Here is a 26,037-nt window from a genome sequence, read left to right as displayed (position 1 = left end):
GGTCTGTTTCTCCCGAAAGCGCGGTGTGGAAGAGCTTGCTATGGCTCCCTGTGGAATGCCCCACGGCACACTCATGTTTGCCGGTGCTCATGTGTTGTTTTTTCACAGGTCGTTCCTGTACCCCCATGGGAGGATAATTCCCAAGCCTCTGCTCCTCTGGGACCCGTGACTTCTTGCCAGGCACCAGGAGAGCGCTCAGCAGCAGAATTAGGGAAAACTCTCGCTAGTTTTCGGTAAAGCGTGCCTTTGAATTTTTTTACCCTGGCAAGACGTGGCTACTTGGACTGCATCTGCAATGTGGCAAAGGATGAAGTGAGGGGGGCAAAGAGGCCATGGTTTGTGGGCAAGTTCCCAGGTGCCGCAGGCTTTGTCGCCCTCGTCCCTTCCTTCTGGCCTTAGTGGTGGCTGTCTGTCTGTTCTGCCAGACCCTGACTCCTCTCATGACCAGCAGCATCCTTTCGGCAGTCATTAATGGGATTGCACCCAACAAACTGAGTAAAACACAGCAAGGAAGATACAAGGAGGTCTCCCCAAGCAACACTCACTGCTTCCCCCTTGGCAGTAGTTCACAAACAGTGAAAAAGGTAAGTCAGCTGGAGCAGTGCTGAGCAATAATTAGCAAAGCGAGGGATAGCAAGTCTGGCAGGATCATCTGAGTTCAGCTAAAATTAGCCTAAGCTTGGAAGTCTGAGATCTGTATACAAACAAATGGGTGATCTGATGACAGTGGCATATGGGCAAGCACATCTCCGTTACCAGCTTCCCAGTGTGGTGTTATTAATACAGGAGTCCTGAAATCTTCGACTGAAACATGGCATTGCTCTGGGACTCTGGTGAGATTTCAGTTTGCTGCACAGACCATATTTTATTTTGGCTTTAGGAATCGGGTCAGAGGCTTTACAGTACAGGCATGTAAATCAGGAGCCAGTGGGGTTTCATGAAAGTAACTGAGGCTGTTAATTAGTGCCGGGACTGCAGCTGCCCTGTGTTAAAGTTATCTGCTGGTCAATTTTGAACTTTACTGGGATTCTGCTGAAAAGCTGAACTTAACTGCATTTGAGAAATAAAAAAAAAGGGCTTTTCATTTTTTCAAATCACACTATTTACTTTGGAATCTTTGTCCCACAAATTTTACTTTGTCCTTAGGTTACCTGACCTCATGTTTATTTTGTACAGGGTTCCTAGAACCGGTGTTAAAACCTAACAAATGCGGACACTGTTATTTTAGTTGGAAAATGTGGTTTGTTAAATGGTCCAGACTGAGGTAGTTATTTTTACTCTGGAATCTGTGATCAGCACTAGCACAAATGTTTCAGGTTTTCTTCAGTCCTATAGAGGGCTGCTAACAGTGCAGCAGATATCTCACTGTGAAATTATAATTTGCTGGCATTTTATATACAACTGTATCAGGACTATAAACATTAATCTGTGACTTCACAGATTATGGACAGCATCCACATAAAGCAGTTCAAATTTAGAAAAAAAATTTAGAAGTCTGCTTCTTTGATTAGATAGGGTTCACAGTCTGAAAGGTCAGCAATATTGATTTAGGAGAGCAGTTGTAAAGTGCATCTTCTGCAGCAATCAAAAACAGATACGTGAAATAACTTTGGCATGAACCTTCGGTCTTGAAAAAATGGATTTATTTTTTTTTTATTGTGAAGGTCAGAGAGATTTTTCTTATGAGTTGCAGAAATCTACTCCATGCTGCATTTGTCATAATTTTATATTTTGATGACCCTTTAGTACACTAGGTACCCAGATTTGGATTTGTTAACAATGTGACATGAAGAATTACAATTTAAAGGGAAATGAGTGCAGCTGACTAGTGTGAGTCTCATTGCGTTACAACTTCTGACACTTACAGTCCATTCCTTTTTACTTGTTGCTATTGCAATGGCAAAGAACGTTTCATATCTTACCTCAGGGTACCTAAAGTCTGTACGAATTGCTGGAATAATGGCAAAGTTTTGCTAGCATGTTGTTTGGCTGGAAATATCTGCAATTTCTTCGTTCTCAATTTGTTTGAGAAAAATGCACATTGACACTGAACTTGGTGTGCTGGCTGTCCAAAAGGAGAAGGAAGCTTAAGTTTTTACAACGTGCTGTACTTACTGCCCTCCAGCATACGTGGTTGGATGCGACTATCACACCCGCATGCTGAACCTATAGTACAGATGTAAGTGCATATGTTAACCCTTATAGGTATGTTTTCCAAGGCTGTGCTACTCTAACACATTCCTCTTCAAGTTCTGAAGACCACCCATAGCTGCCTCCCTATTTGTCTTGAAAGTTTCCTCTAGAGCACAATGAACAAAATGTCTTGCACATGTTGGGATGTTACTCTAAGTTGCTCTCTGTTTCCAGAGGATACTCTGCTGGTTGTGTGGGCTGAATAACAACCTCAGGGAATAGAAAAGACAAATATCTCCAAAAATCTCTACCACTTTGCTTTGAAAACGTGTTCTTGAGCTGTGTGTTTTCGCCCACTGCTTATTCAGATAGCCAAACCGTTATCTTGCTTGATTTTATTGGGTACCCAGTAACATCTAAGACAGATGTCATGGTTGAAACTTTACACTGTTTTACTTTACAGTCACGTGCCCACCCACAGTAGCTAGTTTGGAAACAAGTTTTCATTAAAGCTCTGTTTAAATTTTCATGTATGAATCTGGAAAAATACTTTAAAATACAGTCCAAATTATTCACATTCTTAATTAACTAGTCACACATGTATTCTTATTCTACAAATAGTCCAGCAAGCAAATTTATTAAAAAGAATCTGTTGTGTAGTTAAATTGTGACTTAAATCAAACACTGCAACGTGTTATGAAACTGAAGTTCATGAATAAATGTTACAGAAAATAAGACCCTGCTGGAGATAATATTTTTAGATAGCGCCCAGTGTCGCTAGGTTTTGAGCCGCAGCATCTGCCACACTGCAGAATCTTTTCTGACTGGGTAGGGACAGGTTTAATTCTTGCTTCCTTCAGAGAAACAATCAGTATTGTGTTGAGCCTGCTGTGCAAATTTGGTTATGATTGTTATTCCATGAGCAAAATTCCCTTCCAAAGTCGGATAATTTCTCCATTCAGAGTATGCATAACACTAAGTGCCTAAAAAGAAAAAAAAAAAGCTGGCAGCTTTTATGAGCCATTGGGGGAAGCAGAGGGAGAGATCTGAGGAGAAGTGGAGCTTTGCTACTGTGTCTCTGATCTCAAAATTAATTTCGTTTTGGAAAGGAAAGTTCCAGACAAATGCAGAAAAAGCATGGGGCTGGAAATTGCCAATTTGATCTGTAAAATGTGTCTTTAACAACATCCAAGATGCCCTAGGATGGTGCCATTACTGTCAGGCACAGAGCACAAGCTGTCTTTTTTAAATTGCAAAAATGCAGATTTCATTCATAGCCTGGAAAACCTGACAGAGTTCATAGTACTTCTCTTTCAGATATCACACATTACAGGAGTTTTAAAAGCTGCTGGAGAGCTGGTCCTGTGGCCTTATTTTCACATGAACAAAGGTCAACATTTTCTAGTATAAAATTAAATGTTAATATCTGTAGCATGAAAAATAGAAAGCTTATTTCTGAATCTCCAACATTAAAGGCATTAGAGGGAGCTATCACATCCAGCAGCAAGCTGTCTTCAGGTTCAGCCAGGCACACTTACCTTCTGCATCACGAAATATTTGTGAATATATATAGTAAGGAGAAGAGTGGGTGCTGTAGCATCAAAACTGTAATAGGTATCAACAAAAAAAGCCCAAACAAGAATCCCTGTGTGTAGGTTTGCCTGGCATGGTATTGTGCCAGAAATACCTTTGGTACCAGCCAGATGTAAAACTGTTACACTCATCTTAAGTAATTTAGCTCTGCTTCTCAGCCAATTCTGACAGAGCTAATTAGCTAGTTATGCTGTGTTTCCACTCTCTGAATTAGTTCAGCCAGAGCCTACTTGGGTGTCTCTGCACAGCAGTGAGCTTTGCCCAGGTAAACGGAGCACCTCTGCTGTTGAGAGGAAGCAGTGGAGACAGTATTGCTCATGGGCTAGGCACTGTTTCAGCATGCTAGCTCTCTAACCATAGCCAATATGTAAAAAAAATAGATTTTAAGATGGAGCTTGAAGGAGATTATTTCATGGATACTCACAAAAGCATTGCTTCACATCTCCTGGCCGTTTAAGGCCAGACAAGAAAAAGAAAAAAAACAAGACATGCAGCTGGTTATATGAGAATTTAATGAGTGAGTGAGGCTGGCATCTTAATAAATGAAATGTAACAAGTATGGTGAAAAAAGCTGTCTTTGTTTTCAAGGCCCTCATCCTGCTGCTTATGTTTAGTGTAAAAGGTTCTCCTCCAAGAGGAGCTATGAGGTAAGCAAACAGAATGAATGAGAAAAGGGTTTTTATGGCTTCATTCTGAACAAATAGGATAGGATATCATTTACTGAGAGTGGACAGTATGAAAGATGCAAGATAATGACAACTTGAAGTGGCCATATCTTAGAGGTACTTTGCAGAAAAAGAAAAAGAAAAGTAAAGAAAAAAAAAAGAGAAAAGCATTATGTTTTACTCTTAATCAAGATCTATCTATAGGAAGATCCAGTTGAACATCTTGCACTGGTTACACACCCAGGTACCTATATTAGAAAACTGAGAGTGAAATTACTGAAAAGCTGGGAAATTGTTACTAGAACTTTAGAACTCTGGATATCCAGAGTGGAATTATCCTCTCTTTACTTAAGTGCTGCACTCTATCTCGTCAGAGCCAGAAAGCTGGACGTCATAGTCAAAGGAAATAACTGCCTCTAATGCAAAATTCATCATGACTTGATGCAGATATTTAAACAAATCTGATTAGCTTCAGCCTCTAAATGCGTATGTCTGGGTGTTTTTCTATTCATTTTTTGAATGGAATACACTTGCTTCAGTCAGAATAAGCAGGGAAGGAAGGGGGCGGGCAGGAGAGGAGTGTCATGGAAGAAGGTATGGGGAAAGGAGGCACTGGCTGGTGCGGGAGGCTGAGTAGGGAATCACAGCTGTGAAGTAGTAGTATCCTCAGAAGGCACCAAAGAGATTGTGCACAGAGGGGGCTGGATTTGTGCTGGAGAAGAGAAAGGGAGATGGGAATGGAAATGGAAAGAAAAGAAGACAAAGCTAGTGGGAACTTTTGAAATGTAAATGTGTGAAAAAGGAGAAATGAAGCTGGATGATAGAATGAGAAGGGGTGATTTTTGCTATTATGCAGAAATGGAGTGTGGTGAGAGCTCTGGATAGAAAAGATTGTATTATACATAATAAGGTTTGATACATTCTGAAAGTAAATTTAATCTTAAAAAGGATATTTATTTTATAGAAGACAGTAGGGGAGAACTCTTTTCTTCTCGCAAAAGAGCAAAGAACTTTGCTAGTATGAAATCTCTGTTAAGGGAAAGCAATTGACAGATGGTAGAGTATCAGCAACTGGTTTCCTTGGAATGATACCATGTTCACATTGCACCCTACCAAAGCAGGACATTTCCCCCCCCCCCCCCCTTTTCAATGTAAAATGCGAAAGGCACTGAGGAAACAGCTATTTTTACTGCGTAGAAAGCTAGAGATATTTTGGTGATAAAGGGCAAGGCTATTGTGGTAGCAGTCAGGAAGGAGGGGCAGGGTGGAGACTCTTTGCAGGAAGGGACCTTTAAGAAGAATGCTTCAGCAGCAAATGGGAAATAGAGGCAGAATCTCACTCATGCACTTCATTGGAGCTCTTTCCTCAAAAGTAGCTGTTTTGATAAGATGGTAGGATTGACTCATCATCTGTTCTCAAAAGAAGGCAGTTGCCACCGTGAACCACATGTAATCACAAAGCAAAGGAATTTTGATAAAATGGCTCTGTACTTCCAGCTCAGAGTGCTGGTGATGACTATGCAAATAACTCCAGTTTTGCTCTTAGATTTATGAAATCATCAGAAACCAACCATCAAAGTAGTACCAATCTAGTTGCTTGTTCTGTATTTACTCAGCAAACAATTGGAAGCAGAATTACATTCCAACCATTTCATTCTACAACCCAGTCCTTTCTGATTAGGAAATCTAACAGAACTTAAAGCCAACACATTTAAATATCCTCCAGAAAGTGAAACAGGAAATTAACTTCTCTTTTACTTCTTGATACAGGAGCTAGGTGCACTTCAAATATAATGGTAATATGAACAACTCACTATTTCTATGAACTTTTATGCAAACATGAAAAGAATTTAAAAGTCACATTTGGAATTAATAAAGGTCTGCACAGTCCTGTAAAGGAACGACTTAGGGCATTAGAACCACATGCTAAGTTTTTATTATTGCTCTTCTTATTAATACTGTTTAATATTAGTGCGGTAGTTTCTAGGAGTCTCCCTCAGGGATTTTTCGTAACGTTGTTGTGCTAAGTGGTATTTAGCAGCAGAAGGTAGATCCACGCTTCCTTTGCTGGCTAAATGGGAATTTAGGCAGTTAGCTGCCTGTGAATATTGCTAGTAGTGCCAGTGTTGTTTATATAAGGCTGGTTCTCTTTCGTGGTGTTTCTTGTGCACTCCCCTTCCATGCAAAGGCCTTTCGGTTTGCACAGAGGCTCATCTGTCTCTTTTGCAGCAGCCCAGTACCTGTAGAAAGCAGTGGAGTAAAAGTAGCTGCGGTCAAGTTATCCGAAGCTATTGGACAAGACTCTGACAGTCTTGGCTAGCCTGGTGTACAAGAGTGGCTGCCTGAAATCAACACAGGGACTAACGCCACCAGAACTGGGCAGCTGAAAAGATGATTCACAGTTTTCGAGTTGTTTCCCCAGAGAAGCTTAGGCAGACATGAGTTGGGTCATTATTTTAGGAAGAAGAATTTTGTTTCTGCAGCTGAAGTGATGGTCAATGAAATTCTATGGCAACAGTTCAAACTGTATATTTGCTTCCTTGCCAGGCAGAGACAATGCATCAACATTTATGGAATTATGCAGTCTTCTTGGAATCTGAAAAAATGCCAAGGAACTGTTTTTCTCTTCTCGACTTGAAATATCTTTGCTATTTTCTTCTTGGCCAAAACAATGACAATAATTATATATTATAAGTTCTGTTACTGACCAAATTTTGGATTTTTGGAACAATCCAGAATTTCTGTACAAAAGAGGAAAGCTTCAGAGACTAATACAATCAATTATATCTTTATACATTCATAACCTAGAATTGGATAAACTGGTTTCAAGGAAAATGTCAAAATATTTTCCTTTTAACAGAGAACTTCACAGCTATGTGGAACTTGCAGGCAGGCAGAACTGAGAATTGCAACTGAGATAATGGATGTCTATTTTCAGTCGGACAAGGATGGTTACGTAATTCTTGCACTTTCATATTATATAAACTGAGCTGTTTATCTCATTTGTTATGACCTCAGAGGAATATACATTTGATTTGATAATTTTTTAAAAATCCATAATAAATTTTATGGAGCTCACTTTGTTTTCTTTCGTGCTTTTTATGTTAGCCTGTAAACTGAAAACAAAATCACGAAATTCATTTTTATGCATTTTTATTCACTTTACAGCCCATTGTGGTTTGTTTAGACCAGTTGTTAAGGCTGTGGATCAACTGTGTAACAGCCTATTGCACTAAAATGAGGTCAGTGACTCAGCTAAGTTCAATGGTTTGCAAGCTGTAAGAGCAGGTATATCATGTCAAAGCTGACATAGGCCTCATCCTAAATCATAGGGGAAATCTCAGCTTCGCTGTAAAGCCTCATTAATTTCAGTGGAGACAGCCACTCCATTCTCTAGGTAAGACATGGGCCACAGATGTTCTTTACCAACTCTTTTCACGAGGTATATTGAATCTGTAATAAACCGACCTGCTAAAAAAATAGCTTGAGACTTCAAACTGGAAAAGAGCTAAAAAAATAGTTGGGACATGATAACATTTGACCGTTTAACAATTTCTCTCAAATATTCAAAATGTTATGGATCCATATTTTTCGTCTAAGCCTATTGCACATTAAAGTTATAGGAATGCCAAAAAAAATCAGAACCATAAACCTACGAAATATGTGAACAGCTTATTTTCATCTATTGCACTCTGCTTCTTTTATACCAGCTCTCTGCCTAGACTGCATTTTTATGATTGAGAAACATTTTATAAAAAACAGCAGACTCTTCAAATGTATAAACATGACTGCTATTGCTATAATATTGGAAGTTCTGAAATACATCAGTAGTAACTAGATTAGCATGGCCAGTGATGTAAGGCATTTTATATAGAGCTTTGGAAAAAATTATGGAATCATTTGCTACAAGCGTGCAGTTGGCCAGAATTTTTTTTAATTCTGCATAGCCAGCAACTAGTTTAAAACGAAACAAAAAAAAACACCCCACCCTACATCGCACTGGCTTGGCAAGAAAGCAGAAAGGACACGTTGCATCTTGTAAGCTGGATTGCAAATAGATCTGAAAGAAAAGGGCAGAGGAAATAAATTTGGCAACACTGCGCACGGATCTCAAGCAAGCACCGTAAAAGGTGTTGAGCTGCTTCACATTATTTAGTAGTACCAGATTAGACAGCAGGTCAAGCTGTTAAATTTAGGACCCTGAATTGTCTCAGTGTCCCAAAGATCCCGTCATGGCTTTTTGGGAAGCCGGTGGGTAAAAGCGCCTGGTGTCTGGCGCCCGGGGGCAGGAGAGCAGCACAGACGAGCCTGTCCCAAGCCAGTCTACTCCGTGCCTCCCAACCTTGAGCCAGGAGCCTTTGGACACCACCAGCCTGAAGGGTTTTTACTCGTCTCTGGACTGCGTGCCTCAAGCAAAGCCCCTGGGAAGCGAGTGGTGTGCTCTGAGCACCCGCGAAAGGCTCCCGGGGGGAGCCGGCTGCTGCGCGGCCCTGGAGCCGCTCCGGGCCGCTTGCGTTTTGTGGAAGTGCCCTAGGTTACTGCCACTGCTTGAACTTCCTTCATCATCGTTCTCTTGAATGTTTGCCATTGCCAAACTAGCGTCTTGTAAACATTTCTGCTGATCCCCAAGGAACCGAGGAAGACGCCGTCTGCATCAGCGCTCACGCGGAGGTGGGAGGGGAAGCTCCCTTTCCCGGGAAGATCCCGCTGCAGGCAGGCTGCTGCACGCTGGCCCTGTGCGATCCACGGGGCCGGGCGGTTCCTGCACCCCCTGCGCGTGGTGTGGGAAAGTGGATTTGCTCGCAAAATAAAGCCAGAGGTGTGTCTCTCCTGATTTTTCTTCCACGATGCAAGAGAAATGGAAAGTGGGAAATGTCTGGCTGGACTGGCCGGAGGAGGAGGGAGAAGGAGCACAGGAGCGGGGCCGGGGCAAGGGCTGGATTTAGGAACAGGGAGGGAGGGAGGGAAATAGAGAGGAAGGGCTTCCAGCGGCTGCTGGCGGCAGGAGAGCAGGAAAGAGAGAAGATAAGAGGAGGAGAGGGAGGGGCGAAGGCAGAAGGAGAAGGAAAGGGGGGTGCTGTGGTGGGGAAGGGCTCTCTGAGACACTCTAGCGCTGTGCCTGCTGCCCGACTAACGTGTTTTAAAAACACTGGGAAGCCGGGGAGGACATCTGACAAGTTACCTAACGCAGTTCCTGTGAATTCATCCTGTTCTATCTGTGCTGCTTCTGGCCAGCATGTGATCAACCTTTACTTGAATATCTCAGTGTCTAAAGTAGTTTTGGGTTGCACGTTTAACAAACAGACATAGAAGACTCTGACGGTGTTGTGCCAAGATATTTTTTCAGGGTGCCCTCATCAATGATGCTAGTCCTTTCCACGGGGGATGTCTGCTCTGGAGCAAAAGCAGACGTGGCATTAGAGGCTCAGGGCTCTGGAATAGCTCGTGCTCCTCACTGCCACAGAGAACTTACACTTCAGCCAAGCATAACATAAAACTGCATCCTGTAATTGGGGAACAGACTGCTGAGACGACTGTCTTTATCACTACATCCCAAGTCTATAAACAACTGGACACATCTTGAATGACATTTGTTTATATCAAAACATCTGTCTCTTTTCAGTGTGGTCTACTGTGCAAAAAATGGTGGTGTCTTGTTTGTATAACTCTTCCTATCTCCAGCGATAAGCTTACTAAAATTAGAAGTTATGGAATAACTTTGTTGTTAAAGGATATATTGCTGACTACTGCTAGTTTGAAATTCCTGAACTTGACAAGAACTAATTTTATGTCCTAAATTGAATCCCTTAAATGTTATTATGTTTCAATCCTAAAGACAAATACTTGTCAACAAAAGAAAATCTTGTCTGTTAGTAGTGTTTTTATTGAAAAAGAAGATCTAGGCTATTCTAGATACTAGTGACCTGTATCTCCTATGGAACATCCTGTTTTTATGCCTTACCTAAGACATAAGGTATCCTCCTTGCCCAAAGACCCAGTGACAGTGGCCGAGTAATTTGCTGTTTTCAGAACTTGATGTCAAGCTCACACTATCTCTGTGTGTTTGGGGTGGTTCTTTTCCATTTTTCCTTGCAAGAAGCTCACATCCCAGACTATAACACAGACGAAGGGTTTTCTCTAGATGCCATTGTCCCTAGGAACTATGTGAATGTAGACAACCCAAGAGTTCCTTGGAATTCATTGGAGATATCATACACCTTTCTACTTGCTCCTATATACAAGTCTCACTGACGGTGCTCCTATGGGCTGGAGCGGGTTGGACTAATAAGGCAATAAGGTTACATTTACCTTTCTAGAGGCACAGCAATCTATAGTACTGTTTAGGATTCCTCTGCATGTTTTTTGCCTCAGTACTCTCCTTACTTTTCTTAATCACTCTGCACAGCAGAACTCAGACCCCTGCACTCACCATCTGTGTGGGACCCACCAAGTCCTCTCTGCTAGGTTACCCACAGATCAGCCTGAGGTCACAGTCAAAGTCAGCTGGCAAGTACAGTTACCAGCTCACCAGAGCAGCCCTGAGCTTTTGAACCCATGCAATATCAGTCCAAAATGAAGGTAGATAAAACAGAGAGGCAGACAAAATGGAATTTGTGGTTGGAAGTCCTTGATATAAAGAGAATTCTTAATTATACCAGAAATGTTTCCCAGATTGTCACAGTAAATTACTAGTTTCTTTTTGTGAAAAATAACAGCTATATATTAAACTACTGAGGAGTGACCTACCTTACAACCATTGTCTTTGCAATGTGTTTGGTTTAGGTTGACGACTCCATTCTCCAGTACTTTGGAAGCCATACAAGAAGAGCAGTTCTGTATGCACCTCCTGCCCACCGTGAAACCGACCGTCAGCTCTGTCAGCGCATCCTGGCAAAACATGGATATACAGTCACAGTCCTTGAAAACAGCAGACTGATGGAAGAGCCCAGGCATGAGGGCCCTTATCACAGTAAGAATAACATGGACTTAGTTAATTCATTTATTACTGTATATTAGCTATTGATCCAGCATTCTTCCACAGAGGTAAAGCTTATAAACTCTCAACACGAGTAAGGATAGAAGCCAAATTCTAGCCCTTCTCAGTTGTGCAGCTAATTTTCCACAATTAGATGATTCTTCCATTAGATATATCCTTCTGTAAAAAAAAAAAAAAGCATCAGAGTGATTCATCATAGTCTTGACAACTGAATCAGATCAGTTTGTTTCCTGATGGCCTCTCCTACCAACTTAATCAGTATAACCGAGTGATTTTCAGTAGAGCATTTAATAACAAAACAAATACCTGCTACATTTCATTCTTTTGCCTTTTCTCTCTTAAATAAAAGCTGTATGCATGAAGGTTTACTTTTTCCTCCAGTAATGTTTTGATTGCTCTGTAAGCTTGTTAAAGAACACAATACAGAAGAAGTACATTTTGCACTTGCTGCAAAAGCTGGGGTAAATTACTGTTGGTTCTTAGTTCCTGTTGAAATTTGATCCACAGTCACAGCAGGCTGCTGAAGAAGCTTGATCTCTCGCACAAGGGACTGTAGCTTTGTTGTGTAGAGTTATACGGTTCTTGACAGAAGAGCTTTGGGCACCAGTTATGTGTATGCTGACAATGTTTAAGTGCTCTTGGACATCTTAGAGGTATGAACTGAAACTCTGATCTCAATCTGGTCTGCTATTGGAATTCAATTTCAGAACTGGAAGACTTTGAAAAAAACTACACAGGCCACCGTTCTATCAGTAAAAAAATGGTGTGGTTGGTTATTTTTCATGCTAAAGGTAGTGCTACTTGCATCATTCAGGCTTGCAATACATTCCGGGGGTTACTAGAGAGCTCAGTTTAGCTTTGTGCTTTAACAAATGTCAGAGTAGATTCATAGATGAAAAACATAATTATTTAGCATGCTGGAGGCTGTTCAAAATTCCACCATTAATTTCAAGTTTCTTTAAGAAATTTTCTTGAAAATGATGTACATGCAGCTTTCTTGACAGGCTCTACCAAGAAACAGTAAATTGTCTTCACTCTTTTATTTTAATCGGGTTTCATAGGCATGTTTCAGCCACTCCTTGCCTTAAGTACTTTCCAACACAGAGTGACAAGACACAGCGTGTCTGCAGCCTTTGCTAATGTCAGATGGGCTGCAGAGAAAAGGTGGCATCTCTGGGGACCATGTGCACCATCTCTGTGAAATACTTTTGTTTCAACTGGCCAAGGAAGTGGGTATGCCAAATTCAGTTATGACCTAAAAAAAAAAAAAAATCACTACTAGATTTTGGTATAATGATCGACTCAGGTTGAGGTTATCCAAAACAGGTTTTTACCCTCTAATACTGCCTCTGTAGAAATCAACTTAACTGAGGGTATTTATATTTTGCAGGCTAGCACCAGTACTTCCTGTAGTATTTTTCCAGTAATGAAAAAAAAAAATAAAAAGGTTTTAGGTATTTTCCAGGAACATCCTACGGCTTCCAGCAGATGTTGAACGATGTAAAAAAGTCAAATCCTTGCCAATTTAAGGTAAAGAGTAAGACTCTACTAATTCTATTTCATGGCAATATAAGTCTGCCTTTAACTCTTCCCTGTGTTATGTAAGTGTCTAGCTTTAAAGTTATGTTTTAAAAACAAGAAGTAAAAGAGCATGTCTGCATACCAAACCAATGATCTTTTCTTAGAACTAAACAAGTTATGCTCAAAGTTATTTTTCTTTGCCAGTAGATGATGGCTTTTACTGTTCTGGATGGGATAGTACTCCTCATTTTGGAGAAGGGTATTTTAAGCTATGCTTTGTCATAATATTTTCCCAGTAGGAGTGTTATAAATTATTAAAAAATATGTTCCTTGAAGCCTCTATAAAAAGATATAGATAATGGACTGAGAAATATAGATCACAAATGTTGTGAAAAATCTGTAAAAAGAGTAATTCCTTCTTCCTTGGAAGAAGCTCTATCCAGTGCTTTTATTTTTGTGCGGTCTTTCTTACTCGTGTATCTTTCAAAGTTCACTCTAATTTTGAAAGGATATTTTGTTTAGAATGGCTGAGAGCCAAGAGTCTAGATGAAGTCATATATGGGAAAAAATTCACCACAAAACATTCCTTACTTTTTTGTGCTGGCCCGCTATTAATTTTGAGACCAGTTCTGCTCCCATTTGAAACCCAAATGTGACAGGTCTGCACACAGATCTTCCAGAGAGATCCTGCACACCTGGGCTGCAGCACTGTGTTGAATTCATTGCTGTCAGAGAGAAACATCAGGAGAATAGTTTTCTTCAGTGGAAATTTTTCACTTCTTACAGACTAACCAAAACATTTGAGTTTTGGTAACTGGAAAATAGTCCGATGAGAAGGAAAAGGAAACCTTTTTTTTTTTTTTTTCAGGCAAAGAGACTGTGGCTTATGGGTTTCCTAAGAAAAATCTGTACAGTTGCTTTCCGTAGTAAAATATAAATTATACAACTCCCTAATTTTTTGCTGAAAAATAGCTCTGTCGGTGAATTCTCAAGCAGCTTTGGTTGAACAAAAAGTATTTGTGCTTTCACCATTCCTTAGCAATTAAACCCATATGGAGGGAAAAGCTCATGGACTGATGATATCCATGCCTGCTCTGAACTCTTTGAGTCTTCCTTTTGCAGCAGCCCTAAATGAGCCAGTTTTTCTGTAAGGTTTAACACATCTCTTAGTCTGCTGCTGGGATGGAGATGGAGAGGCGGAACTGTGTTAGTAGCAGATGACGGGACAGTCAGGATTTGTAGAGAGCTGCGATTACCACCTTGGGCATGCAGCTGCTGCTAGGGTAGATCCGTTTAAGCACGGCCAGTATCTCCAGTATCTGTGGTAAGTCCATCCTGAAGCAAGCAGTTCAAATGAAGTTGGGTAGCAGCTGATGAGAAAGATATCAGGTTGTACTGGCCAGCACATCTCTAAACAGTGCACTTGTTTGCTAGCTAGGCAGAAGAAGGTGTTATTGGTGTGTTGTTCCCTCCTTCCTTCTCCTTTTTTTTTTTTTAAATATGAGCATCTGCTTATGGAGACGTAGCCTCTGGGTCATGTTCTGCCTTTGCTGCAGCCTTGGAGCAGGTTTGAAAACGGTGTCACACAGCTTCACAGAAAATAAAAGGATCAGAAGGAACACCTCCGGGCTTTCACCTCGGAGATTTTCTGTGTTGAGCTGTACAAGCCGATGGCCTTCCTTCCCTCAGCCCAGCACAGAGCTGTGCTGCTCTATCAGAGGGGAGGGCGATGAGCCTCCTGGCTTCAGAGCACCCTTAGGTCTTCCCAGAGCAGCAAACACTGGAGAAGAACTTGCCAAACATTTCCCAGAGTCTTCTGCCTTCTTCTCTGTCCTTCCAGTCTGAGAATCTTTTATCTCTGGGGCCACAGCAAAGATCAACAGGATCTGTGGGTCCCTATGGCTCTGTGATGCCCTGCCAAGATTTTCACAACATTTTTTAATAGGAAAGTTTTATCTCAAAAATTTGTTGCACTAAAATGCATTTCTGCCCTCCAAGAAATAATGTTCCCTAGTTACTGTCTGCTGCCTGAAGCTTTCCTGGATTCTATACTGTCCACAGGTGACATCTTTTAAGATAAATAAACTACTTATATCTTTCTTTCTGAACCCATCAGTTCTTCTGTCCTTTGCTCAGTGTGCCTGTCTCATTAGTCAATGGTGACCCTCCCTGAATAGGCATTTCCTTCATTTCTCAACTCTTCACCTTTACTAATAGTTACGCAAATTGCAGAAAACTGCAGGCTCTAAAATGCACGTGCAGTTGTGTGCTACAAATCTGACCAGCCAGTTTTAATTCATTCTGCAATAACATGCAAAATTCTGTTGTTACCACTAGCTTTTGGAATGGAAAAGGTTCTGCTTAACCTTAATGACAGCCAGCCAGTTTGGCCGTGGAAAAAACCACAGCTCTTCAGACTGCTGGCAAACTGAGTGCAGCATAACACTATATGGTCCCTTCTGCCTTGGAATGTTTTAGTAGCTTGGTGGAAGTTTGTACAATTGCAACGGGTGACTTTTAAAAAAGAATCGTAAACCACTTTCATAATATTGATTTTATACAATAATTTCCTATTTTTAGAATACTAAAGTTGAGTATTTAAACTTTACTATGGCTTCTGTTTGCAGTTTGAGTGATATCCACTGAAAATGGAATTTTAGCGATGTCATTCGAAAGATGGTTACAGTACATATATTGATTTGGTTTGTGGGTTTTTTTGTGATTTATTGTTCCATAAGATAAGTATTGAACTCATCTTAGCTTTGTTTTATATTTACCTCTTGGGCCAATAAATCTTGATATTTATTTCCATTGAAATCAATACCAGCTTCACGTCCTATTCGTTCACCTGAGATTGTTAAGTGGAGGTCATATACTATGTATCTCCTTAAATTTACATATATTGGAGAGAATACTAGATCTGAAATTATTTCCTCTTCGCTGATTTTATCAATATGCTTTGAGTTCTGTTCTGACTTTTGCCAATTCAAAAGCATACTGTGTTTAAGTACGTGGCTGTGGAAATTAAGCCCTGGTTCCAGCAACTAACTGTGAGGACAGTTTGGCTTTTTGCAGATGTGGGAGTGGTGCTTGGGTGGAGCTGCTCCAAGAACAGGAAGGGCTGAGTGAGACAACAGACCCGTGGGAGCAAATCCGAGTGAATCTTGGCCCTTCTCTTTATGTGCTGGGGTCAAGAGATCTGTCTGGCATTTAAGGTGGCATCTCATGACATTACTTAGGTATTACAGCAAGGAGTGAATAACCCCTCATTGTTAAAGCAACCTGAATATATTCAGACATAACTCATTTTGCTGCATAATGCTGATTTGAGAATTGTTGTATTCTTACTGCTTCCCTCCTTGGCTCTCTATCAAGCCCTCTGTTGCTTCCTTGTACCCAGCAGTTCCTCCCTGTAAAAGCTGCTGCACAGGGAATGTCAGGCAGCGTGAGCCTGCAGGAGCAAGCACAGGGGTTCAGCAGAGGTGGAGTGATGCAAGCTACAAGTTTCTGTCTGGTTTTCAGGATGGTGCATGACCAAAGAAGCAGTTAGGGACAGATGAAAGAAAATTCTTCATTGATTCTCCCAAAAAGCAATTTTACAAGTCAGATTTGTCATTTTAGTTTGTTGGGTATCCTTTGGAAAAATTGCTCTTTAAAGAGCAATTAAATTTAAATTTCCTACATTTTCTGTGGGAAGAAAATGTCTATGTCTGTTCACTTCTATTCACAGTAGGACTAGGAGGCACAGAAATGTTGCCACACCAGAGCTAGAGATGGAGAAACTAGGATAAAAACCATATGAGTCACTGCCAGAACTAGGATGAAATGCATGTTCCTTGCGGTATGTCTTTTCGTTACTCCTTGAGCATATTGTATCACCTCTAGTACTCCTCACTGTTCATACCTTTGACCAGAGGATAAACCAGCAAAAGAATCAGCTTAATTGCTGACATCTGGCCAGCAGCAAGGTAAGGAATTGCAGAAGTGCTACTTCACAAGTGCAGCCAGTAATAGTTTCCTTGGGGCTGCTAATTAGTCTAGAAAAGAAACTACAGCTAGGGGTTTCAGAGTCCCCCAGGGCCATGTCTGGCGACTGTCAGACATTTGCTTTTCCTTTACCAAGACATACAATATCAGCAAAAGTAGTGAGAATTAGAGGAGGTGGTAGAGACAAGAAGACACTGTGATGCTCACTCTTCAATGAGTGTGAAGACTGGTATGACTGGGGGAACAGAAGTACTTGTTAACATAAAATATTAAAAAAGTCTGCTGCCAAGGAAAAAAGAACATTCTGTTCTTCCTGCCTATAGTAAATAGGACATGAAGTACTACAACAACAAAAAAGTTAGGTTAGACATTAGGAAAGCTGTTTTGGGAGTAAGGCTAGTGAAGTAATCAAATGGATTCTGTGGAGCTGTGGAGCATTCAATTTTAGAGGTCTTGAAATATTAGGTAAAGAGATTTTATTTGGTGTAGTATGTCCCCTTGTGGGGTAACAAGATGGACTCACTGACTTCTTGAAGTCTATGACTAGCCTTGAGAAAACGAGGCAGATAAGAAACTAAAAAGGGAAAACTGATTTCTAAAGCAGATGGAAAGATTTCAGGTACACATCAGCTATGTGACTCAGGTCAGGGCTTTACCTGAGAAACAAGCAATATGTAGTTTACAGCATCTTGTTAAAATGCAGAATATTCTCAAAAAAAGCCCCCAAATCTATGAGAAAATATTCCTGACAGGAGTGGGGAAAAGAGAAAGGAGCACAAAATTAGCGGTGCTTAGAGTATAGCCAGCTGAAGTTTGAGAAAGTAGAAAGAAAATAGCATACTCTGAAATAGGTTTGGTTTTCATGGGACAGCAAGTAAAAACCAGTACTAAGAGAACCAAATCTCCTCCCTTAGTGAGTGGTTTTCTAGGAGTCTGAAATACATTAACAGGAGTAGGTAGCATTAGTTCTAACTTTAATTTCATTTTTTATTTTTAATTGTTCGAGATATGATTAGGAGGAGACCCTGGTTGCTGTTTGTTACAGCCTCAGACAAGTTTCCATGAAGTCCGACTAACTTTAGCAAACAATTACAAAGAGTAAAGGCCTCAAGGAAAATTGCTGGTGTGTTCTGTAAACATCTGGTTGCCATTTTCAATTACAAGGACCAACCCACTGAAGGAAGCAGTTTAGTTTTTTTGGAACAGAAATGGGACACTGGGGTTTTTGTTCTTTTTCATAGTGGGGAGTAAAGGAAATGTCAGGAATAGAGAGGTCACTAGATGCTCAGCTTTTATAAATACAAAAGTCTCTGAGAAAATTAAAGTAAATTGAAATCAGGTTCAGAAAGTGTAAACAACCCTGTAGAGGTAAGGTTAAACAAGCAGGACTGGAGATCCTAGGATGCCAGCAAAAGCACAAGATCATTCTATCTTAAGTAAATCATTTAAAACATTGCGCAAAATAATAATGGTGAGGCTAGCCACAGAAGTATTTTGTGAGTTACCTTACAAATACGTGTAGATCTTCGAATCTAGCAGATAGAACTTCTCTTCCAAAAATCATTTTGGTTAACTGTTGGTACAAATATGTAGCTGACAGTATACAAAACTGCATGGTTTCCTAATGCAAAATCAATGTCATATAAGTCCTGAGCAAAGTTTTGACAAGTAAAACATACATTTCAGAAACATTGTTTTTTGTATGTTGTTAAGTAAGGAACTTCCTAAACAAGCTAAATAGGTAGAAGCATGATCCTCAGAGCATGCTGAGTTACAAATATACTTAATGTTTGTTAAATTTGTTCTGTTTCCTTAAAATGAAAGTTCATATAATTTTAGGAAGAAAATGTATACCAGAAACATAGACTCTCTTGATCACTTTTCAATTTTGCTTTTAGCAATTAAGCACAGCTATTTGCCAGCTATAGTTGGAAGTGGATGCCTGATCTCAAGCCACAGACATCGTTGGTTTCAGTACAAGACAGATCAGTTTCTGAAATATATACCCAAATAAATGCTGTTCTCTAATGTGATGCTGTGGTTTCTTGTTAGAAAATCTAAATGCATCATGTATTTTTCTGAACAATATGTATTCTCCTTCCTAATTACTAGCAGAACTTATTCATGTTTTCTAGCAGAAGAGCACACAGACTATTTCTTTGTGTCCCTAAAATAAACCCTCTGTAGAATTGTATTAAAAACCCTGTTTCAAATGCACTCTTTTCCTTGAGAAAGGGAAATTCTTTATTTGTTCATAACAAAAGTGTAAGGACATTGAGCTTTGTCAAGTTAAAACCAAAATATAGCATTCAGTCATAAAGATACCAAATACACTTTTCTTCAAATATTCTTTCAGTCATATAAACAGAACATAGAGTCCGGTGGAGAGTGATATTTATTGGGCTGACTTAGAACTCACAATAATTAAAATATTACACACTGATTACACAGTGAGCTAAAATAAAAACTTTGCTGGAATAAATTATGTCATGTAAATAGAATCTGAACAACACCAGTGTCCAGGCAGATACACACGTCGGCCAAAGGAAAGCAACAATGTGCAAGTCCACTGAAATTAAATAAATACAAGGGATTAAGGGATAAGAAGGTAACAGCAGATAGTTGTTTATTCAAGTGTTTTTCAAATGCTTCCCTTTAAGAAGTGAATCCCGGCTCCGATGGGGTTCAAGCAGAGACTCTGCTTTATAAATATATATGCCTATTCCTAAATGTCAGACGATTGCCTACTAATATAGGTGCTGGGAGAATGACAGTAAGTCTAGCCAGAATCCTGTAGCACTCTGTCTAAGGGATTGTTGCACCCAGTGTTTTGGCTGCTGGAAGCTGTGCACCCTTTTCGGTGCACTCACTGGCTCTGAGCCCTGGTCAGCTGCGAGAAGTGTGGTGTCTTTCATCATTGTGCTCCCATTTTAGGTAGAGGCATTATATACTTCTGAAGCTAAATCAATTTCTGAATATTTTTTTTTTTTCACTTTAGCTACCATGACTTTTATTGGTTCAGATAGCAAAAAGCTTATACGCTGTTTGGGCTTTCACTGTAATTTTCAGCCAGCCCAGTCCATTCTTAGGTTCAGATTCCAGCTTTCTCCAGCTGCATCCACTTCTAGCTGACAGCTCTTTTGAATGCTGCACCCCAAAAATGCCCCAGACATCAAAAGTGCAGTAGCCACCCACAGATTAAAACAAAATTTAAAAAATTAAAAATTTTTCACTCAGAGGGTGGTGAGGCACTGGAACAGGTTGCCCAGAGAAGTTGCAGATGCCCCATCCCTGGAGGTGTTCAAGGCCAGGTTGGATGACGCTTTGGGCAACCTGGTGTAGTGGAGGGTTTCCCTGCCCGTGGTAGGAGGGTTGGAACTAGATGATCTTTGAGATCCTTTCCAACTCTAACCATTCTATGAGTCTATGATTCTATGTTTCTCAACATGTCACATACCATATTGTTGTTACATTGGCTTATTTTACATCAACAAGGAACATTTCCTTCATGAGAGGAATGATTATGCTACCATTCTGATGTTCATTATACTCCCTCAAAATTGATTTTTCAATGTAATATTGAATATTCTTTTATTCAGCCCTTGAGATTGTCCATTTGGAGGTAATCCTACTTTGCACAGATGTTGAAGAGAAAGGAAGCTTCTCTGACTTAGAAATCAAAACTAACTATCCCTCAGTTTCAAGTTAGTTATGAGAGCTTTCAGATTTCTGAAAGAACATATTTCATATAGAAAACTATTACTAAAAGTGACACCTACTCTTTGATTAGAAAGGAAAAAAACCCATATATAATTAATTTTTATAATTTTTGGCAAGTGTGTTTTCTTACAAAAAAATGTCAATTTTTCATAACAGAAGGGCAAAATATGGAAGGGATTTGGATTAAAAAGTAACAAAGGAATAGGATTTGAGCAATCATCTTAACTGGTAGGAAGATTAAAAAAATATAGTCTTAGCGTATTTCCTCAGTGGTGCCTCACACAAGTAAAATGCATTCGGACTTTGATAGAGGAAGGACAGAAGACCTGAGTGGTGTGCATTTTGGAAAGTTTGAAACAAATGATTCAAGGCATAAAGTGTTTCTATAACAAGCTCATTGTAATGACTCTGTTTCTGGCATTTGTGGTAATGCTTTCTGAAATAAATATTTAGCTATAAAAAGGACTTTCATTTTTAATTTATAGCAACTACTAAATGTGTGTATGTACATAGAATATACTGAGTTTTCTTCTGCATTGTGTAAATGCAAGATGAATCTGGCAGAATCACACTTTATTTTAGATCTGACAGTTGGAATACAGCTCTATTGATTCGTTTTTTGAAAAAGGACTTTTAGTGTAAAATGGTAAAATGAGACAAACCTATTTTTCTTTATTTAGAAGAAAAGCAGTTTGCTGCAATTTATTTTTTTTTTTTTTACAAGCGATAAAATAGAAAAACTATCAACATGTCAAAATCCTTTGTTAAACAGGCTGATAAACAAAGTAAGAACAAGACCTAGCTATTTTGGACCAAATCAAGAAGTATTTGTCTGTCTAAATGGGAATTAGGCATTTAGATTTTTTTTTTCCATCTGGCTTCAGCAACTCTCAAAAAAAAAAGAAAAGCCCTCACTGCAGTTTTCACAACCACAGTAAGGCTAAGTATCACTGGGGCCTTTCTAGAAGTCAATCTTCAACAAAAAATAGTTGAGGTAATTTTCTGTAAAGAGCAGGCTGAACACAGGACTTTAAATATATAGAGTTTGGCACATGTTAACCTAATTTTCACTCAGAATGAAGTGCTACGGCTTTAGAAAAAAGGTTAGGGTACCTTTGGAGAAAGGTCTAAGAATAGAAAGAAAGAAGCATTCAGGAAAGTATTAGCACAGAAAGTAGCTGTAGACTAGTTAGGTTGCCCTCTTTATCACAGGAGGATGTGTGAGGTAGGAGAAAGAACCAGGATTTTTCTTCTCTATCCAGCTACACGACACATTTGGTTTACATCCCAGTCATTACAGTACACATTTTTTGCAAATCAAACAACGCTGGGGATTCTGATGACCTTCAAAAGTGAGAGATCTGACCTCATGTTTCTTTAAAATGCTTGGAGAGATAATTTTAAAGTCTGTTTTCGAGTCCATGTTCCATAGATGGTCTACACGATAGTCATGATGATGTCTGTAGCATTGACTTTCAGTATCCCATGGCATGCCAGGCGGGTACAGTTGGAAGGCAGAGTAGGGTGCTGCATAGAAAACAGTATCTGTGGGGTACAGCAGCTGGAAATGTCCCTTACATTAACCATGACTTAATTATTGCATCACTCTCTTCTGTGGTTTTGTCTAACTCATAAATAAAATGGGTCAATTCCCTAGTCTTGAGGACAAGTGATGCTGTATGGCTCATGTCCATGTATCTAAACTCTTTTTCCTTGACTGAGGGTGGCCTGCTCTTCGCTGAGTTTTAGGAACTGTCACTGACATGAGCTGTCTCCTGGGGCACTGCATGGCCACCCAGGGAGAAGAAAACAAACAGCAGATGATTGCAGGCCAGTGGTTGAGCCTGTGTCCTGACACTGTTTAGTTTAGCCATTGCCTCTATTCCCAAGCTTCTCTTTTTCAGTATTCTGATTGTTTTCTGCCTCTTGGTTATTAAGGAATCTGACATATTAATCAGTGGTGGCACAGGGTGCCCAAGTGCTGTAAATGCAGTGATCAAGGGCTGCCATTGGGACTTTAAAATATGTGTCTTTGTTTCCTGCAAAAGTGATCAAACATCATACTTTTAACACAGCAATTGTAATCCTAATCCATTGTCATTTGAATGAGATAGGCCATTAGGACATTAACCCATCCACACCTTAGCTGCTTATCCTGAGGCTCCACTCTGTCCACAGAAGGGAAGCAGCTATTTCCTCAGCTCTAGCACGGTTTCTGCCTTTAAAGTCAATGATGAATTCTCATTAGTGCCATCATTCAGAGGACTTCTCAGCTCAGGTTCTTCATGTTTTCAGTCCTGTTGTGAAGAGTGGGAGTGGTAGAAAGGCTGAGGTGAAGGGAAGCCTGGAAAGTATACTCAAACAGGCAGTTTGGTTTCCTTGGGGACAACTCCTCCTCCCCAAACGCTACTTTCCCATTGAATTGCTCACTGAATCTTTTTTCCAGCCTTTGGCTCTTTCCATTTGTTCCATGTGCCTCTCCAAGCACCCAGGCTCTTTCCTGTAGGAGCAGCAGGATCAGCACGCTTGGTCACAGTCTAGTGGGGAAGATGCCTCAGTACCTCTTGGTTTTCTTGTAGCTCCTACAAGCACATTCATCCAAGTCAGGGATCGCCAGGTCCAGCAGCCTGACAGAGGCGAGGCTGACGCAGCTCCATGCTCCCGGGTCCAGCCAGCAGCGAGGCTGAGCGTGTGCTCCTGTTGGCACACGCACCCCCCTGCACCCGCACAGCTGGCCGCAGAGCTCAGCACACACACACACACACACCCCCCCACCTGCACACTCCCGCACAGCTGGCTGCAGAGCTCAGCACACACACACACACACCCCCCCCCACCTGCACACCCCCGCACAGCTGGCTGCAGAGCTCAGCACACACACGCACCCCCCCACCTGCACACCCCCGCACAGCTGGCCGCAGAGCTCAGCACACACACACACACCCCCCCCACCTGCACACTCCCGCACAGCTGGCTGCAGAGCTCAGCACACACACACCCCCCCCCCACCTGCACACCCCCGCACAGCTGGCCGCAGAGCTCAGCACACACACACACCCCCCCACCTGCACACCCCCGCACAGCTGGCCGCAGAGCTCAGCACACACACGCACACCGAGAGCCACACAAACACCCACCCACCCGCTCGCACCCGCGCTCACACTCCCACTCCGGCTGCTGCCACCGCGGGCACGCAGGCCTCCGAGCCCTGCTCCTGCTCCAGGGGCTGTGCGTGGAGCCCCACAGTCACACACACGTGCGAGAGAGCCCCGCGGCCGGGAAAAGAGGTGGAAACGGAGTTTAGTGGGAGGACAGGACAGACTGCCCTAACCAGGTGCAGGGCATGGCCAGCCAGGAGCAGCAACAAGCCCACTGCTTAGACATGACAAGCCCTTTTCATCCCTTTATTCCTCTGTTTTCCCACACTTGTTCCTCTTCAAACCATCCTGAAACCTCCTTTTCCCCACTTTTGGTTCCTCTACTAAGCAGCCTGTAATAAGCAATTGGGAAGTGCCCTTCCCCTGCACCCCGTAATGGGTCCCAAACCCTTAGGCACTGTGCTCCTCACCCTGCCCAGGTCCACAAGGTGCTTTGGGGCTCCTGTGCACTCATCATGATGGCCATTGGGGCTGAGTCTCCCCTGGGAAGTCTTGGGGGGGGGCAAGGGCAGAGGCTTGTGTCTCTCTGACAGGGTTGCTGGGGTTCCCCCACTCCGCGTTGTGCCTCTGTGCTGCTCCGTGTGCGTGTATGTGCACGTGTGTGTATGTCCATAAGAAAGAAGAGTGTTTTGTGGGCAGATCTCTCTCCTGCGATGCCCCTGGGAGCAGTGGGAGCAGGGTACTAGTTGGGTTCCCACCTGCTGCGGTTCCTCTGGGCACTGTTGGGCACATCTGTAGATCAACTTTTTATCACAGAACAAGCAATCGTAGCACTCCTAAACTCTACTTATTCAGCAACAGACATGGATATGAAAGCTGTAACTTGTGTTCCTCTGAGTTTCTCCCAGTGAAATAACACAGCTTCAGGCCTAACTAATTTCCTTTTTATTCCCCACCCTCCCAACCCCCCCTGCCGCAAAGGTAATTGGAGTTTTAGTAAAAGTTTCTGTAATAGAATTTTTGAATCCTGGTGATTTTGCATCAATTGATTCTGTTGGTTTTTCATCTCACAACTCTGTATCCAGCCAAGAGGAGGTTTCCCTGTCCTCTATGTATTCGTCATGGCTGCATGTGTTTGTTTTCCTTCTTTTACCACTCTGCTCTGTGAGTGACAGAGGTAACTACCTCACATATTTAAACCACTACTTTTCTTTATGTTATCTGCAGTTTAAATAAAATAACTTTAAAATAAGCAGTGGGAGATCTTGAAGAACCTTGTGAATATCTGACCAGAGTTGGTATGTATGAGTACAGTTAGGTAATCAAAGCTGTGACATGCACTCTTTTAAATTTTAATTTGACTCACTTGCTCATTAGACATCCGTCCACTTCATGACTACATGCTGCTTTTCCACATGGCTTTGCCTCAGGGTGCACAGAGCAGCGATGTGAAGTTCTTTCCTGGATACAGTCCCAAGGGTTTTCATAGAATCGTAGAATAGATTGGGTTGGAAGGGACCTTAAAGATCATCTAGTTCCAACCCTCCTGCCACAGGCAAGAACACCTTGCACTAGATTAGGTTGCTCAAAGCCTCATCCAACCTGGCCTTGAACACTTCCAGGGATGGGGCAGCCACAACTTCTCTGGGCAACTTGTTCCAGTGCCTCACCACCCTCAGAGTGAAGAATCTTCCTTATAGCTACCCTTTTTCAGTTTAAAGCCACTACTTCTTGTCCTATCACTACTATTTCTGCTAGAATAACTTGTATCACTTAGCAGCAAAGGTTATCCAAAGGAAATTGTGTCAAGCAGAGTCTTCTTCCTGGCACAGAGCAGTGTAGAGCTATTCTTCTCTCTCCTCTGAATTTTGGAGAGCTGAGCACCCTCCTTATTGCATGAAGCAGTGTGCATTTCCTCCCTCTGTGGGATGCATGTGTGAAAATCTGGTAATGCTTTGATTTATTTTCTTTGATTCATGCATGGCCCAGTACCACCTCTCATGCTCAGCCTCAAACCCTGCTGCCAGGGCAGGGATGTTACTGCAAATTTTCCAGTATCTGTGACAGAGCATATGGACAATAACTTCCTTAACTATAGAATTGCCCTCTCCATGATCTTCCTCATCCCCATCTGATCCCTGCGTATCTCAACTGCATGACACACAGCCTCCCTAAATGCACATCCTCTCTTTCCAGTTTTCACCTGGTTCTTCATCCCAATCCATCTTCCATAGCCTATCTATTATTATCTCTCAATCTGGTTTATCTGTCAAAGCGTTTCCTTCTCCACCTTCACAGCAGGTAAGGAAGCACCCACACAGGT

At 41.4% G+C, this 26,037-nt stretch overlaps 1 protein-coding gene across 1 annotated transcript in view; it reads left to right on the top strand.

Annotated features, from left to right (window-relative positions):
- Positions 1–26,037, top strand: part of CPED1 (cadherin like and PC-esterase domain containing 1) — a 161,292-nt gene that overhangs the window by 7,191 nt on the left and 128,064 nt on the right. Inside the window, exons 2-3 of the mRNA XM_086610494.1 lie at positions 109–584; positions 11,175–11,361. Of these exons, the coding sequence (XP_086466620.1) occupies positions 333–584; positions 11,175–11,361 (439 nt within the window). The 5' untranslated portion in view covers positions 109–332. The remainder of the gene's footprint in view (positions 1–108; positions 585–11,174; positions 11,362–26,037) is intronic.

The sequence above is a fragment of the Tauraco erythrolophus genome, chromosome 4 (genome assembly GCF_009769465.1).
Source record: "Tauraco erythrolophus isolate bTauEry1 chromosome 4, bTauEry1.pri, whole genome shotgun sequence".
Classification (NCBI taxonomy): Eukaryota; Metazoa; Chordata; class Aves; order Musophagiformes; family Musophagidae; genus Tauraco; species Tauraco erythrolophus.
Note: the sequence above shows the minus strand (reverse complement) of the source record. Positions and strands in the feature narration are given on the sequence as shown.